Consider the following 16,302-nt stretch of genomic DNA (forward strand, 5'->3'; position numbering starts at 1 on the left):
GAGCGGTGAGAGCGCGCTCACGCTCCGCGGCACTTCGGTTGTTTGGATAGGTTTTGGGCAAGGAGAGGATAAGGGGGCTGCTGCAGTCAGTGCGAGACGACAGCGGGGGGGGGGGCACTTAAAATTCCAGAAGGGTCGTTCAGGTACCACTCACGGGACGCTGGCAACAGCATGTTCTTTTAAAGCTTGACAAATATTTCTTGGAAAGGGTGAATCCGGATTAAATGACGGGCGAGAGAGAGAGTGTGTGTTTGTGTGTTTTCGTATGCGTATTCGTATGCATATGCATGCATATCCCACCAGGTCCCAATAAAACAAAGACTGTTACAAAAACAAATAATACCATTCCACCCTCAAAACCGTATAGATGTTGATGCCAATTGCGTTGCGTGGCCGCTTTGGAAAACTTGGAACAGTTGAGTTTCCAGCATTCCAGGCGTTGGACTAGATTACCCTCGGGGTGCCTTCCAGCTATACAGTTCTGTGATTCTATGAGCTCGGATCCTGCAATGCACGCCTGTCTGGAAACGCAGGATCATAGTCTCCTTCAGGGGGCTAGTTTCTGAGTTCCTTTCCCTGCCACCGTGTAGCTTTACTCTCAGCGCTGTTGAAAAAGATGGCTTCTTTGGTTAGGCACTAATTCGCCCTTCCAAACTGCATGGGTTCCTGTTTGTATGTTGCTGCAACATATGCCATAGCTGTCAACTTTCAGATTTGAAAATAAGGGATCAACAGCCTCACCTGACCCGGGGACAGTCTACGGGCTATCTAACAATCTGGAATAGCAGCGGGAAGCAGCAGGAAATGGCACTGGAATAAGGGAATTTCCAACAAAAAAAGGGAAGATTGACAGCTATGAACATGTGCAGCCGCACAGCTCAAAGTGCCTCATTCCGATTTGCAAGTTAGTGCAGAGTTGCTTGTTATTGGTGGGCAAGGGGAGCGCTTTGCACGCGAGTGTTCACACAGACACACGCACAAAGAGAAAGCACATCAGTGGCTGAAAAGGTGAAATACACACAAGTATTTCAGTATGCCCAAGCATAACGTGGGAAGTGACCATTACTGTAAACCAGCCTAGGCTCCACCAAGTGCATTGAATGTGTTCTCGGCTCCATAATGAAAAAGGTCTATGGATTTTTAGTACAGTATGGTAAACATATGTCCAAAGTCACCTTGAGTTTCTTATCTCAAGTTGCAATACACTTTGCACCTGCACATCCCCCAGTGCTGCTCTGTTGGTGAAAGGGTTTTATGAAGGTTGTGGAAGTTGCTTTGGGTGCTTATTGTGAGATCAGTCCTGCTCATACTTGAGTGAATGGGCATCAAAATGCAACTCCCCCCCGCCATTGGTCTAGATTCACCCTTTGCATGGAATATCCTAATAAATGAAAGAAACTTGTTGCCATCAATCCATTTGCAATATCTGAACGATGCAGTTGTAAAAGCTGCCTCAAGAAGCACTCTTTCCCTCTTTCCCCAAGCGCACAACACGGCAGGCTGCTGAAGTGCCAGCAGTTTGTATCCATTTCGTGAAGAAACTGAAAAATTGTAGTTAAGGCGCCTTATATCAGTTAGTTTGGAATTCACCAGCATTTTCAGGTATGAAATGTCCTTAAGCTTTTAGGTAGAATTAAGCAGTGTGTAAGCAGGATACTACAGTCATGCCAATTAATGTGGGTCTGAGGGGAGTTTATCCTACTGATCCTTTCCAGTGAGTTAGAATCTTCTGTCAATTATTTCTCGTGTGTGTGTTCAGGAAGTGCAAATTTGCAAAATTCTGGCTTGTATTGACTTTTCGTTATAGTTGTTTAAATCTCAATAATATTTGCCGTATTGCTGAGGGAGAAATCAAATAATTTGTTAAGCGCATTAGTGTGATTTGCAAATAAAGATAAATTAAAATTGCAGATACTGGAAAATAAAATAGATCAGTGTGGTTCCCCTAATTTAACTGGAAAAGAAAATGGCTAAGTCTGGTAACTTTTCTGAAATGACTCATATTCAGGCTTTTGAATCTTACAACACTTCATGAAAGTTGAACGTTTTGTAATGATTTGCTAACACAATTCATTATGTAGAAAGATTTCACTTTTATTTTTTGTACAACATGTTGTGTGGAGTGAACAAGGACAAAGCTATCTATACCAAATATAAATAGGCAGAGAGGCACAATTTATTTAAACAATGTAATATTTTTTATTTCCAAATAGTGCTTCTTATAGCTGAAATGGCTTTTGTTTCTTATGCACCTGTTGCAGTTGAAATGGTATACAGTTAAGAACCTCAGTTGTCTTTTTATATAATTTCATGGTGTTTTTAGTGCTGAAGTTACTTCCACAAATTTTCTTTCATTCAGGAATTATCTTAAAAGGTAGCATAACAATATCGGTTGTGTGTATATTCATAATATTAAAATAGTGTGATGATTTTATTTCTCTGGCCAGTTTGATCTTTTTCCATAAGAAAACTATTGTTGTACTATATTTTTTATTTTACATTGGTTTGTATTTTCTACAAGTAATAATCTGAAGTAGTTTATTAATTGAAATATTTTGTTTTGTTTTTGATTGCTTTCACAATCTTTTCTCAAGTAGACACCAGTTCTGTCTTGAAGGATACAATATGAGGCAATTTAATGAAGGACAATTAATTGCTTTGACTAGGCATACCTGTAAAGAGGAAATCATTTGCCCATAAATTGGGTTGGTTTTTTTTTTCTAGACAGAAATTCCAGTTCTCCAGCAAGTGGTTTTTCAGATTATTTAAATGTAGTGTAAACCTCAGTGCTTCTATATATAAACTTGGAAGGGTTTGTACTTTTTAAAATGAAGTCACAACTTCTCTCTTGGATAGTATTACAGTACATTGTTGTTTCCTCTTTTCACTTCTGTTTTTTCACCTTCAGAGTAGACTATGTTAAAAGGAATGATGACATAAGAGAATGAATGTAATATTTGCAGTTCATCTCTTTGGTTGCACATTTTCTTGGACAAGTGGATTCATTATGGAGGTGACAGGCACAAGTAATTCTGAAAATTCATTCACGTAAAGCCATGTTAATGCTAAAATATCCTTTATATGGGACTGGTGTCTTCCCGCTTCTAACCTTCCTTTCAAATTGGGGGGGGGGGAGAGAAGTTTCTTTTGTGTTTGTGACAACAAAGTTGACAAAATATCTTTTGTACATACCTTTAAGGTTTTGTGTAATTAATTTAGGATTAGCTATGTTTCTTGGCTGAAATTAGGTACAAATCCACCCTCTCTTAAAAAACTCAATATTCTGTTTAATTGTTATCAGTGTTATTATTTTATTTCTCATTGTTTGTGTCTCAACAGTTGAGCAACGTATGGGGGGAGGAAAGCAACAAAGAGGACCTTTTCAAGGTGTTCGTGTGAAAAACTCAGTGAAAGAGCTGCTGCTGCACCTCAGAAACAGCAAGCAGATGTCCTCAGACCATGGTGCAGATGAATTAAAGGTGCGGAACATTACTTTCCTTTTAAAATAATTTTATTCAGAATCATAAATGGCACAGTCTCTCATCTTTTAAAATGTCAGTAGCGTACAAACTGTATACATGGCATAATTAGCATATGGAATTCATTCCTGTTAGATAGGGTAATTAATGGCAGCTAGCTTGCCTACCTTTGAAAAAAAGAATGTTGCGCCTCAATTTGTTGGTGAATATAAGATTTGATAGCTAAAATGGAATGTTCATAAATTCAAAGAAGTATGGCAGATGCTGGAATCATAAAACTAGCACTTTCTGCAGTTGTATAGTCTATTGGTGAGCAAACGTTCTGCTTGGTAGAGCTTTGGTCTGATCTAAAATGGCAATTCTTATTTTCATAATCAGCGATTCTGTGTTTTGTTTTCCCTGAGAACTTTACCCCTCCACCTTCTACATAGTTAAACTTTAAATTTTATATCATTTGTTTTAGTCCTTTAAAATTGTAAATCAGCCTTGGCAGAAAGTCAGCATATAAATGCTGCTTGTTGTTGTTGTTATGGCTTGTGCTGTTTTAGCTACATAAAGGCCAGCAGTTGCATAGTACATTCATTATTGATATATAGGAAAAAAGCTTTAGAAAACAGCAATATAAAAATTTCATTATTTAGGGTCCTCTTCATACAGCAGTTCTGTGTACCAGTTTAAGCATGTATCTGCAGGTGCTACAGATTTTAAAGTTAGCAAGTTCTACAAACTTATTCATACATTCCTTGAATTGTCTTGCAAATATAGAACTGTATGATTAAGCTATAATGACAAAACAACATCATCTGGAAATATTTAAGATTCTGAAAATGCATATACTTTTGTGATATTACTGGCTCGTTCACAGAGGTAATGCTTTCCAAACAAAGTAAGAATCAGAGATCAGTTTGAATAACAATATTTTCAGAAATTACCTGCACACATGCAAATTTTTCAGTCAGCTACTCTTCACATTTATGAGTAATATGTTGAAATGCTTGGAAGATTAACTGTAAAAGCTATTTTCCCGCCACATTTTGTTTTGTTAAAATTATCCTGTACCATACTGGAGTAGTAGATAACATAGCAGGTTGAAACTGCTAGTGAGTTTGCTTGGCTTTGTTTGGATGAATCAGAATACATTGTAAAAGCTGTAACTAATTATGGAGTTTTAGGACAGTGCAGTCCTATGCATATCTACTCAGCTCATTGAGTTCCATGGGTCTTACTTCCAGGTAAAGTTGTAAAGAATTGCAGTCTGCATCTGATGGGCTTTTTCTCAAAACATTCCTGAAAATATCTAGAGTGTACTGATTTTTCAGAACATTTTAATGTGATTTTAGAACTTAATTCATATAACATTAGAAAAAGTTGGCATGGTTCCTCTTGTCATTAGAGCTGCCTTAAGACTTGGAGAGAATGTTTTCACTATATTATAAATAATTCCATTTTTTAATTTTAAAAAACAGGTACAAGGAGGATTACCAAATTATGACCCATACACAGGTACAGTGTTTTACTTATATCCTTTAAGTACTTTAGATGTGTTAGTATTTAGAAAAGCATACTTGAAAAGCAGGGTACAAACTGAAACTTAGCATTTTTTCTTCTTTTTTTCATTAGAGTTGAAGAACATATTAACTAATGGTCGAAAAAGAAAAGCTCAGGACTCATTTTCAGATGTATCCTGTTATAAAAGAACAGCTCCTTTCCAACCTCACCTCCTGGTATGTATTTTTCTAGTCATTGCTCACATTGAGACACATTTCTCACCTGCGCAGGATCATTCAAAATTTGCATGCTCTTATTTTACAGACACCTCCACAGACACCAACATCAATGGATAGCAACATGGAGGACACCCATATGAATGATCCCAAACAAGACAGCAGTTGTGATATGCTGCAGAACATTATGAATATTAAGAATGAGTCCTGCCCAGTTTCTTTGAACACAGTGCAAGTGAGCTGGCTTCACACCATGACTGATCCTAACTCTCCAGGGGAACAGTATCAAGAGATGGTTGGAGCACAAGCTTTGTCACCTCCTCAAAGGTACCAAGCATTTCAAGCAAGCAGCCCCTCACAGATGATGGAGCTGCCCCAGAATTATCAGTTTTCTTCCACACAGAACCAGAACTTGTCTCAGCATTACAATCCCCTTATGGATTGCAGGCCGCACTCCACTAGCAGCCAGTCCTCTGACTATCAGCATGTTTTTGAAAGCCAAGAACTGCAGTACTGCCCTACTCAAAGCTTTGCTTCTCTCTTAAGTGATTCAGAAGGGTCAGACATCTCTGCCCCCCTCCCTCAACCACTTCCTCAGCAAACTGATGTCAGCAGCCACCCTCAGAATTTCAGTCAGCTACCCAGTAATTTCTGTGGTGCTCTTGAAGAACATGGCGTACCATTGGCTACTTCAAATATGTCTGTGCAACATCAGGGTATCGCCAGGAACACAGCGCAGCTGGGCAAATCCTTCTTCCAGTGGCAAGTGGAACAGGAAGAAAGCAAACTGGCTAACATCTCTCAAGATCAAATTCTTGCCAAAGACGCTGATGGTGACACGTGAGTTTTGTTCATGTTGTTAACCAGTACTAAAATGGAGATAATATGCTTGCAATAAGACACCTCTCTCGTTAATTGTCAATTATTGTATTGTGCATTAAAAATAATATGTCACACAGACGTCTATGGCTGCCCTTCAAAATGGGATTAAATTGAGGTGTGCATTCAACAGTGTAATGATTTATGGTATCCCTTGCAGTCTGCAAGTTCCATAGGTTGTTTGGGGTTTAGGATATTTTTAAGGGAAGGGGTTTTCATAACACCTTAAACACATGTGCTTTTTCAATATTAAAAAGGAAACCAACACAGTATTTATTCCCCACAGGTTTCTCCACATTGCAGTTGCCCAGGGGCGCCGAGCAGTTTCCTATGTGTTGGCAAGAAAGATGGTAGCCCTACACATGCTGGATATTAAAGAACACAATGGCCAGGTGAGGCTCTCAGCGTAACTGGCTTCCACTGCACGACTCCAAGACTTAATGCAAAACACCTTTGAATGCCTGTTAATATTAACGTCAAAGGTTAACATGGCGGCTAATTTATAACGGTGGCCTTAGAAGTACATTGGGCAAGCTGCACTCTGAAATGGTTGTAGCTTATTGGGAATATTTCATTATACTTCGGTGATTGCTATTTTCTGGTAGGATTTTGGTGAACGTCTTGTTTTTCATTCTTACAGAGTGCCCTGCAGGTGGCTGTGGCTGCAAACCAGCACCTCATTGTACAGGACTTGGTTAGCCTTGGGGCGCAAGTGAATACAACAGATTGCTGGGGTAGGACGCCTTTGCATGTGTGCGCTGAAAAGGGGCATGCACAAGTCCTTCAGGTAAGCGGCCAGAACTGAATCTTCCAACTATCACCCTTTCTCCTGACATGTAGCATGTACAGTAAAGATTATATATATATATATATATATATATATATATATATATGCCTTTCCTTTGGTGCCTCTAGTACTTGGGGGTTATACTAATACTAATGCTTTGGAATCTGGTAAATGACTGCTAAGGAGCTTGTATTCCATTACATGTTATGACCTGTGGAACATGCCACTCCCCAACTCACAAGCCAGCTAAGTTCTCACCACATCCTGTTCTCCCCACAATAGGAGGAGTGTAGCTGAGTATAGAAAGGTAGTTTTTACCCCTAGAAGTGACTGTGTGTGGTGGTAATACTATGTGGATCCTGTAGCACACCCCAAAAGTAATGAAATTGAGCAAAGAAAGAGCATTAAAGAAATTTAATTGCAGGTAGCTGTTTCTGCAGAATGCTAAGAAAGACTTAGGCTTCACTATAACTAATTCCATTTACGAAAAGCAGTTTACAAAAGGACTGAATGTTTTTTTAAAAATCTGTGAGCCTTACTTCTAATATTCTGCATGACTGTGGAACGCCATCTCAGTAGATTTACTGACTGAATAATATTGGTTACAATAATCTAAATAATCTAGAATAATATGTGGAGGTTTCAGTTACCATTGTGCGTAGTTGTACAGGATTAACTTATGCTCTCATTTCGCACCTACAGGCAATTGAGAAAGGAGCCATTGTAAGCAACCAATACGTAGACTGGGAGGCAACAAATTATGATGGTGAGTAGCCAAGAGTCCCTTTTTCTGTGTTGTGTTAGGCAAAACACCTAATAAAAACATGCTGAATTTGTTGTTGCTGCTGCTTAGGCCCTTGGATTTCAGATGGAATATTTTACAAGAATATTTGATTATTGACACCCACTTCAAAATAGAAAAATGCAAAGCAACATTTGGAGCAGGGGAAGGCAATCAGGGCCTCTACTAAATAATTTAAGCTAGTGAAATACGCGTTCATATTTGATCTTACACTTGATGCTCTCCAGCTCATCAATATACAAATCAGACCCTGCTCCACTGTGTTGGGAATGCAAGGCAGCTGGACATGATGGTAGCAGGATGACTGCCCCATGTAATTTAAGTCAAAACGTTGGTGTGCCACTGTCATTAGAGGAATCAAAAATCATAACTACCCATTAAAACCCGTGGATATCTTTTATTCTTTTCTTATTTGGGACAGTGGTATCTGGTAAACCTGAACTATATTTTTGTTAAGGGTATCTACATGTGGAAAGGCTTTTCAAAAATATGTATACTTAATTTTACATCTTCCAGTTGCCAAGCAACTTTACCTTAGTTCTTTCTCTAAAGTGATGTTGGAAACAGGTTAAAAATCCTTTAAGGGTTTGCATTGCAAACAAACAAACAGCAGTTGAAACCTGGCTTACTGGTATTTGGGTTGACTAAAGTTTCTGAGTCAGTCATTGGAGAAGGGAGTCATTCAAAACAGTGTTGTTGTTGTTTTTTAAAATTGCTCACTTGTTGTGTTTCATTATTAGGTTTGACAGCATTGCACTGTGCAGTGGTGGCCCATAATGCTGTGGTACATGACATAGAGAGCCAGCAGTCACCTCACACTCCTGAGGTCCAGGAATTAAGGTTGAAAGGCAAGAGGTTGGCAGACACCATCAAATTTCTCATTGAGATGCGGGCCTCTGTTGAAGCCAGAGTAAGTATGGCAAGAAAATCATGATAACAAGCCCAGATTTGTGTCAGTGAGTTGAGTCACATACTATTTTTTAGCGTCTGTTTCAATGTCTGCACCAGCTTCAGACAGTCTCCTCAGTCTCCACAGTTTTGGACTATTATCAGCCCTTGTCAGTAGACATGTGTAGGATAGGGGTATACATTCCACTAAATTTAATGGAACTAACATTAAACTAACTGAGGCTGCAATTCTAAGCATACTTGGAAGTAAACCACATTGAAATCACTGGGGCTTATTTCTGAGTAAACATGCTTGAATTGTTTTGTGTCTCATTAATTTAATTGGGATTTCATCATGGGTGACTCTTGCTGGGTTGTGCAAACACTGATAAATCCAGCAGTAGACTGAAAGCTAGGTTCTCTTGGGAGTCGAAGCTTGGAATTACTTGGTCTTAATTATTCTAGAGTTATTGTGTCCCAACACTGTTAAACTCGGACAAGGGGAGATAAAGGTTCCAAACTTCAAATCCCACCCCAGCCTTGAATCGTTAGGTGCCCCTGTAATCCCCTAGATTCATTTTCTTTCTGTAAAATGGAAATATTAGTGGCGACCTCTGAAGTTGTAGGGACAAATAAAAGAAACTATGTAGAGCAGTTTATGTTTTCATGCAGTTTATTATTATTTCTGGCATTTTGTAAGTGGTTCAGTGCTTATTGTGTAAAATTAACTGGGCTTCTCCCCATTCCCTTGGACAGGATCGTAAAAGTGGCCGTTCTGCCCTTCACTTAGCAGCGGAAGAAGCAAATGTGGAACTCCTTCGTTTGTTTTTAGAGCTGCCTACTTGCCTTTCCTTTATCAATGCCAAGGTACGTTACTGTTGAGCCAGCAGTAGAGATTAGCATAAAGCACTATGTCTAATTCAGCATGTAGCTGCTTGTAGAAACAAAGCATCCTGCGTATACATTTTTTAAAAGAATAATGGTGTTTCTTCTATACCTCATCCAGGCGTATAATGGTAATACCGCACTCCATGTAGCTGCCAGCTTGCAGCATCGGGTGAGTCAGCTGGATGCAGTTCGCTTGTTGATGCGGAAGGGAGCTGATCCCAGTGCCAGGAACTTGGAAAATGAGCAGCCGGTTCACCTAGTACCTGATGGCCCTGTAGGAGTTGAGGTAAGAGATCCAACTAGCTGGAGCTCTTTTCAAGTGTAGTGAATGGTAATCAGGATGGACAGCTCTGTCAGTTTTGGCATCTTTCAGTTTCTCTCCCCCCCCCCAAGTTCAGTCTTCACATTTCCATATTTGTTTGCCTTACAAAAATAAAAATCTGCATCAAAACTCATCACCATTTTAGTGCAAATTTCTCCTAATATGAACATTTGTGCAACGAATTTTTCCTGGGGTGTGTGTGTGTATATATAAAATACATGCATTGGTGAATATATCATCTATCTATCATCTATCTATCTATCTATCTATCTATCTATCATCTATCTATCTATCTATCTATCTACCTATCTATCTATCTATCATCTGTCTATCTATCATCTCTCTCTCTCTCTCTATATATATAGATATTCACCAATGCATGCATTTTATGAATTTCAAAGGATAACTGTGTTTCAATTTGCACACTGCAAATTAGGTGGGTTCACATTAAAATCCAGACTGAGCTGAATTCCTCCCTTATTCCTAGATAGTAAGTTCATACTTTATTTTTAGGAAGAGACTCTTGCTTTGAGAGATGTTGAGCAACTAAAAATAAAAATATGTGTGGTATCAACATAATTATGCACATAGAATCATAGAATTGTGTAGTTGGAAGGGAGTATGAGGGTCATCTAGTCCAACCCCCTGTAGTGCAGGAATCTTTTGTCCAATGTGGGGCTCGAACCCATGATTTAGATTAAGAGTCTCATGCTCTGCTGACTGAGTTATTCCAGTCTGTAAAGCTACGGATGTAAACATCAGTCTTTTGAGCTTGGGTTGATTATTTACCTGAATAATCCTTTACCTGAAAAACTCTTTATGCCCTGTACGTTTCTTAGAAACTGCGTCATGGGCAGGTCAGTAAACAGCTAAACTATTGCAATCCTGTTGACTTGACTGACTGTACAGCTATGGTGATGAAATCTGGCTTTTATACTATCAGAATTTATCTGGAAACCTAGTTGGATAGATAGCTTTGTTAATTTCAGTTGATGTGTAACTGTCAGCGTGGTACAGCCATACCTCGGGGTGAATATGCTTCAGCTTAAATATTTTCGGGTTGCACTCCGCAGCGACCAGGAAGTAACAGAGCACCTTACTTCTGTGTTTCGCCGCTCGCGCATGCACAGACGCTCAAAATGACGTTGCGCGCATGCACGGAAGCGGCGAAACGCGACCCACGCAGATACGCAGTCGTGTCTTACGTCCACTTCAGGATGTGAATGGGGCTCTGGAACGGATCCCGTTCGCATCCAGAGGTACCACTCTACTAGGCATGTTTTCCTTGGAAATTAAGTCTCCTCACGTTCAATGAGAGTTAGGTGTTAGTAGATGTATTTGGAACTGTAACGTATTTTTTCATAATGTCAGAATCGGTGAACGTTGATAACCTGTTGATTCTCTTTCGTTCTCCAGATAAGACGGGTCTTGAAAGGAAAAACGACTCAGCAGAGATCGCCAGTCTATTAAGCTCCATGAGTGAACGATGACCTACGCTCGCTGTCAGTTAGGCAGCCGATGTTACTGTAAATAGACCATTTGTCCAGTGGAGGCAAATGTTAGTTGTTTCTATGAAACAAAAATATCTTGTTTACTATTATATAGTGGGTTAATGGCAACACTTCTGAACCAGATGGGAATGTTTCATACCCAGGTAGTTTGGATCAGTCTGAGCTGGTCCATTTAACTGACTTTACAACAGTAGTGTAACAAATATCAGGCAAGAATAATTGTTACTTTTCAAAAAGAAACTTAAACACTCTAGAGCTGTTGTTCATTACATGAAACATAAGCTTTTTAAGAATACTAACATAACATTTTTCAAGTAAACATTTATATCATACTTGTTTTATTTTATGCAGTACCATGTATAGGATGCTTTGTGATTTTCGAATTGTAATAGTTTGTTGCAGTTTGATACAGGACAAAACAATTTTTTAACTTTTAAATTTGAGAATTCTGTGTAGAATTCAGTAAAGTTGTTATAAGCATTTAATGGCTTTTATAGGTATGTTTTTGTTGAGGGAGTTGATACCTGTGTAGTCAGCTTGCAGACTAATTTATGAAGGGAACATTTATCATCTCCAGTTTTCCAGCAACAGTTTATGAAAACTAAAAAAAAGAAAAGAAAACATTTTGGACTGTCTCCCCCCCCCCCCCATTTTAAGTTATTCTCTTTACATTTAATTGGAATAACATTTGATTTTCACACCATTATATATTCTCCACTTCTTATTTCAGAGTTATTTCAGAGTTTCTAACTTAATAAGAAGCATTTATAGAGAGGTTAAAGTTGGTTCTTCACCTGTGCATTTCAGATAAGGGATTAAGCACGTTCTTGAGTATATTAGTAATTGGGTTTGCAAATGACACCAAATTAGTTTGAATAAAGAGCTCCAAACAGGCAAGAAAATGACAAATGAGATTCAGTGTAATTGTCAAGTGATTTACACTTGGGCAAAAAGATCCCATTTCACATATACCCTGATGGGATCTAAATTTGCTGACCTCAGAGTAAATTGTAAAGGAAGTCTTGGCATTGTGATGGATAGCTCAATAAAAATGACCCATCAGCCTTTGCAGACACCATGTCCAGTGGTCAGGGATGATGGGAGGTGGAAACTTCATCTTCAGAATGTCAGTTGCCTGGAAAGAAACAGGGTGTGGATATCATTGCTTCATGCCCTGCATATGACGTTCCCAGAGGCATATGTCTGACGATGGTTAGAAATAGGGTGCTGGACTACATGAACCCTTGGGAAGATCCATCAAGGTTTGTCTTATGTTCATATGCTGAATTTGTCTCTCTGTTTTTGAATTGAGAAAAGTATTTCTCAGGGCTTTGCAGAAATTTAATTCTATTGTATTGTTTTTACCTCATAGGTATCGTAGGCAGCCAAGTATTAATGTTTTAAGAATGGTAGTAACTATTTTTGTTGTTGTTGACAATTTTCAAATTAGTACTTCAGATAATGTAGATAAAACATATTAAATACATTTATATAGTTATTTGCTTATACAATTATGCAGCATGCTTTTAAGTCTACTCCCTCTGTACATTTACTGTTTCCTGAGTGACTATTCTGCATTGCATATCTTTTCCATAGTTATTCTGATCATATTGTTTGACCAAGTATGTCTTGTAGACAAATAATTGGAGCAATGTTATCTCCAAAGCAGAGCTTATTCTTGTAATATCTGATACACATTTTGGAATAAAGTTGTTTAATCAATAGCATTGGCGTCTCATGATTTGGCTGAATGTTTTGCTGATATCCAGGCCTTCTTAAGGGTACAAGCTCAATAATCTGGGCTTTTTGACATAACATTGAACAAATAACTTTTACTTTTCCAAGTGATAAAAAAGGTTGTCTGTAATCTGGTAGATGAACAGAGCATTTAGGAATTGGTACAGAACAGCACCTTGAGAGTCTCAGTGTTCCCCCACCTTCCCCTTCATAAATTCCAAAAGTGTAGTCCTTGATGTATCTTGAAAATATGTAGTCAATGCTTCACAAAATCTTAAAAACCCACGGTTGCCAAGCATGATTCCTGATGGCTAGTCGGCAGAGTTATTGCATATATGCAGACTCTTTCCATGATTAACAGGATAAGTTATGCAAAATCAGTAAGTACATATACAGTTGTTCAGTTTGATGAACATATTTCAGTCATATCAATTTACAACAGCTTTGCACTGTTCCAACAACTAGAGAAGCTCTTTTAGTGCCATTTAACTGGCAGTGTGACATCTGTTTAATACTAGTGCACGGGTCCATTGTTTTGATCTCAGGCTGGAGACTTTGGTCCCTCTTCCACCAAAGAGGCACCTTCCTACCAATCGGCTATTCTTACCATGCAACATTTTTCTCATCATACATAGGAAGTTATCTTTAAGCACCGTCAGATTCAATCCCTTGCCCTGAAAAAATATTTACCACACCAATACCGGAATATGTATCCAGCTGACCTTTCTGGGAAAACCTTCCCATGAAGAAAATGCTACAATGTCCCTTTGTTCCATTGTCTAAGGATAAAATAGGATTTAAAAGTTTCCCTAATGTCTAACATAAAGATACTTTCCTATGATAAAAACCTCTTGCCCTATTCTTTGTGGCAACAGAGCACTAAACATTTCATCTGGAAAGCAACTGTTTAAATATTTACACTCTTATTATGCCTCCCTTTAATCTTTATTTCTGTAGGCTTAATTCACTTCTGACCTATGTCCCAGTTAAACTAAAATACTTGAACAAAAGAACCTAAGAAGAGCCTTCTGGATCAAGCTAATGGTCCATCTTGTTTAGTGTTCCATTTCCACAATGGCCAATCAGATGTCCGTGGGAAACCTGCAAGCAGTTTCCCTTGCAGAACTACAATTCCCAGCATTCTTAACAAACTAGAGTTCCCAGGATTCCATGCCTGGGGGCCCCGGGATAAGTGCTTTAAATGTATGATATGGATGCGAAAGCACAATTTGAATAGTTTTTCACAGTGGAGCCTTGTTAGAGCTGTCTATCTACCTGTTATAGTTCCATACCTTGTTCATAATATTATTCTGGTAAATTAATTGTTTCAGATTCTGATGTCTTCAGGTGTGGCAGAGCAGGCCGAGTCCTATAAGAAAACAGCAGCTTTTGATCTTATTTATTAGATTTCTTGCCTGTCCTCTGGGTGGATAAGAAATGTAATAAATAATAATATGACAATTTCCCAAATTCTGAGCATCAGGACATGGCCTGAAGAAAAATTGTGCAGGTTGGATGTCAGTGACCAAATGGCAGGCCACCTGGAAATTCCACAGGCACTGCTGTGTATTCCACTGTGTAGTAATAGATGTGAACAAATATATATATATATATATATATATATATATATATATATATATAGTCTTTTGCAAAATAAAGCATTTCTCCCTTTCCCCCCCTTTTTTTTGCACACACGGTTCCATTTAATGTATAAAATCCGTATCTGCAATCCCGTGCCCTCTTTCCTCACTTGCACATACATAAATTGAACTAACATTCCAGGGAAGGTTGCCAAATCATAAATGAAAAGAAAAAAACCTTGCATGGAGAAACAGTAGGCTCCCCCCCCCCACGTCTTTTACACTGAATGAAGTTTTTTCTCAAGTTCAAACCTTAACAACTTTGCAGTTGGATCCATTCCACAGTTTGTGATCTCATCTTTTCTAGCACGTGCCTGTACATTAGTCCAAATTAAGCTCTAATTAACAGGAGTACCTCTGTTTCTTAGTGGTGGCATAGGAAGGTTATCAGTAAGCGAAGTGCTTTTGCACTCAGCACCTCCCTGCCTCCCACATTTCATGCTAGAGCGAGAGCCAGGTATCAAGATGAACTGCGAGTGAAGCCCATTCCCCCCTGTCCCTGGAGGGCTGGGACTAGCAAGGATAATGACCCTTAATCATCCTTGTTTTTCCTTCGCCAACAATCTGCTGTCGTAGGAGCTGCCTCCCTTAAGGAAGACCGGAACCGGAAAGCCAAAGGCAGGCCCGTTTTAATCAGTGGTAGAAAATGCTGTCAGGATTGAATTCCCCAAACTGAAAATCATAGTGTTTTGGAGGACCAGAAGGTAGGGTGAAGAATGGGCCAGGAGCAGACTCCAGTTGAACTCCAGCAGAGGCAGAACTATTATGTGTTCCTAAGCTCATGGCAGCGGAAAAAAACATGGGTGGACCCAGTGCTTGTATTCCCTCACAGAGGGCAAAAGAGCTCCACAGACATGAGTGTTCACAGGTATTCCCACCACCACCACCACAGAATTTCCACATCACCCGCCTTGCCCAATGAAGCTTGTGTGGGACAAGTATGGAGGAAGCACCTTTCTGTACACACACACCATATCTGCATCATACATCTAAAGCACTCTTATATGAGTTTGAACAGTCAATGCTTCCTCCAAAGAATCCTGGGAACAATAGTTAAGGGTGCTTACAATTATTAGGAGACCCCTCACAGAGCTATGGGTCTCAGAATTCCCTGGGAAGAGGGACTGCTTGTTAAGCTCAGTTCAGTGCTTTTTTTTTCTAAAAAAAATGTTTAGCGGCACTCTCATTTTTCTACTCATATTGAAATTCTGCCCCTCAGTGAGGCCAAACCTAAATTCATAAAATGTTTAGGGGTATGCGTACCCCTGTCATCCACCCCCCAATAAAAAAGGACTGGTTAAGCTACTTTGAGAACCATAGCTATATATGTGGGGAATAGGGGTCTCCTAACAACTCTCAACAAGCTACAGTCCACAAGATTCTTTGAGGGAAGCAATGAATGTTTAAAGTAGTATAAGAGTGTTTTAACTGTATGGTGTGAATGCGGCCTCTGCCCCCAATGCATTAGCACGTGAAATGGCACTCTGAGGCAAAATTTGGGAACATGTAAGTGTGCACTTTGAGTTAAAATGCTGCGGGCGCAAGTTAAAATTTTGGCAACCCGTCCTACATTCTGTCTCATACTCAAAGCATTCTGGGAACTGACTGAAAAGTCAGAAAATTAATAGTTCTTTTCTGGTATTGG

The 16,302-nt window shown here is 39.1% G+C and overlaps 2 protein-coding genes across 3 annotated transcripts in view; one reads left to right on the top strand and one right to left on the bottom strand.

Annotated features, from left to right (window-relative positions):
• Window positions 1-13,007, top strand: part of NFKBIZ (NFKB inhibitor zeta) — a 34,380-nt gene extending 21,373 nt beyond the window's left edge. For both annotated transcript variants that reach the window (XM_083438365.1, XM_083438364.1), the window contains exons 2-12: window positions 3,340-3,479; window positions 4,946-4,982; window positions 5,100-5,203; window positions 5,292-6,043; window positions 6,369-6,474; window positions 6,723-6,869; window positions 7,572-7,635; window positions 8,412-8,581; window positions 9,316-9,426; window positions 9,566-9,733; window positions 11,186-13,007. In XM_083438365.1, the coding sequence (XP_083294491.1) occupies window positions 3,351-3,479; window positions 4,946-4,982; window positions 5,100-5,203; window positions 5,292-6,043; window positions 6,369-6,474; window positions 6,723-6,869; window positions 7,572-7,635; window positions 8,412-8,581; window positions 9,316-9,426; window positions 9,566-9,733; window positions 11,186-11,239 (1,842 nt within the window). In that variant the 5' untranslated portion in view covers window positions 3,340-3,350 and the 3' untranslated portion in view covers window positions 11,240-13,007. The remainder of the gene's footprint in view (window positions 1-3,339; window positions 3,480-4,945; window positions 4,983-5,099; window positions 5,204-5,291; window positions 6,044-6,368; window positions 6,475-6,722; window positions 6,870-7,571; window positions 7,636-8,411; window positions 8,582-9,315; window positions 9,427-9,565; window positions 9,734-11,185) is intronic.
• The window catches only part of RPL24 (ribosomal protein L24), a 191,202-nt gene that overhangs the window by 74,947 nt on the left and 99,953 nt on the right, over window positions 1-16,302 (bottom strand). The window lies entirely within an intron of this gene.

The sequence above is a fragment of the Podarcis tiliguerta genome, assembly GCF_965153285.1.
Source record: "Podarcis tiliguerta genome assembly, chromosome: 4".
In the NCBI taxonomy this organism is placed as follows: Eukaryota; Metazoa; Chordata; class Lepidosauria; order Squamata; family Lacertidae; genus Podarcis; species Podarcis tiliguerta.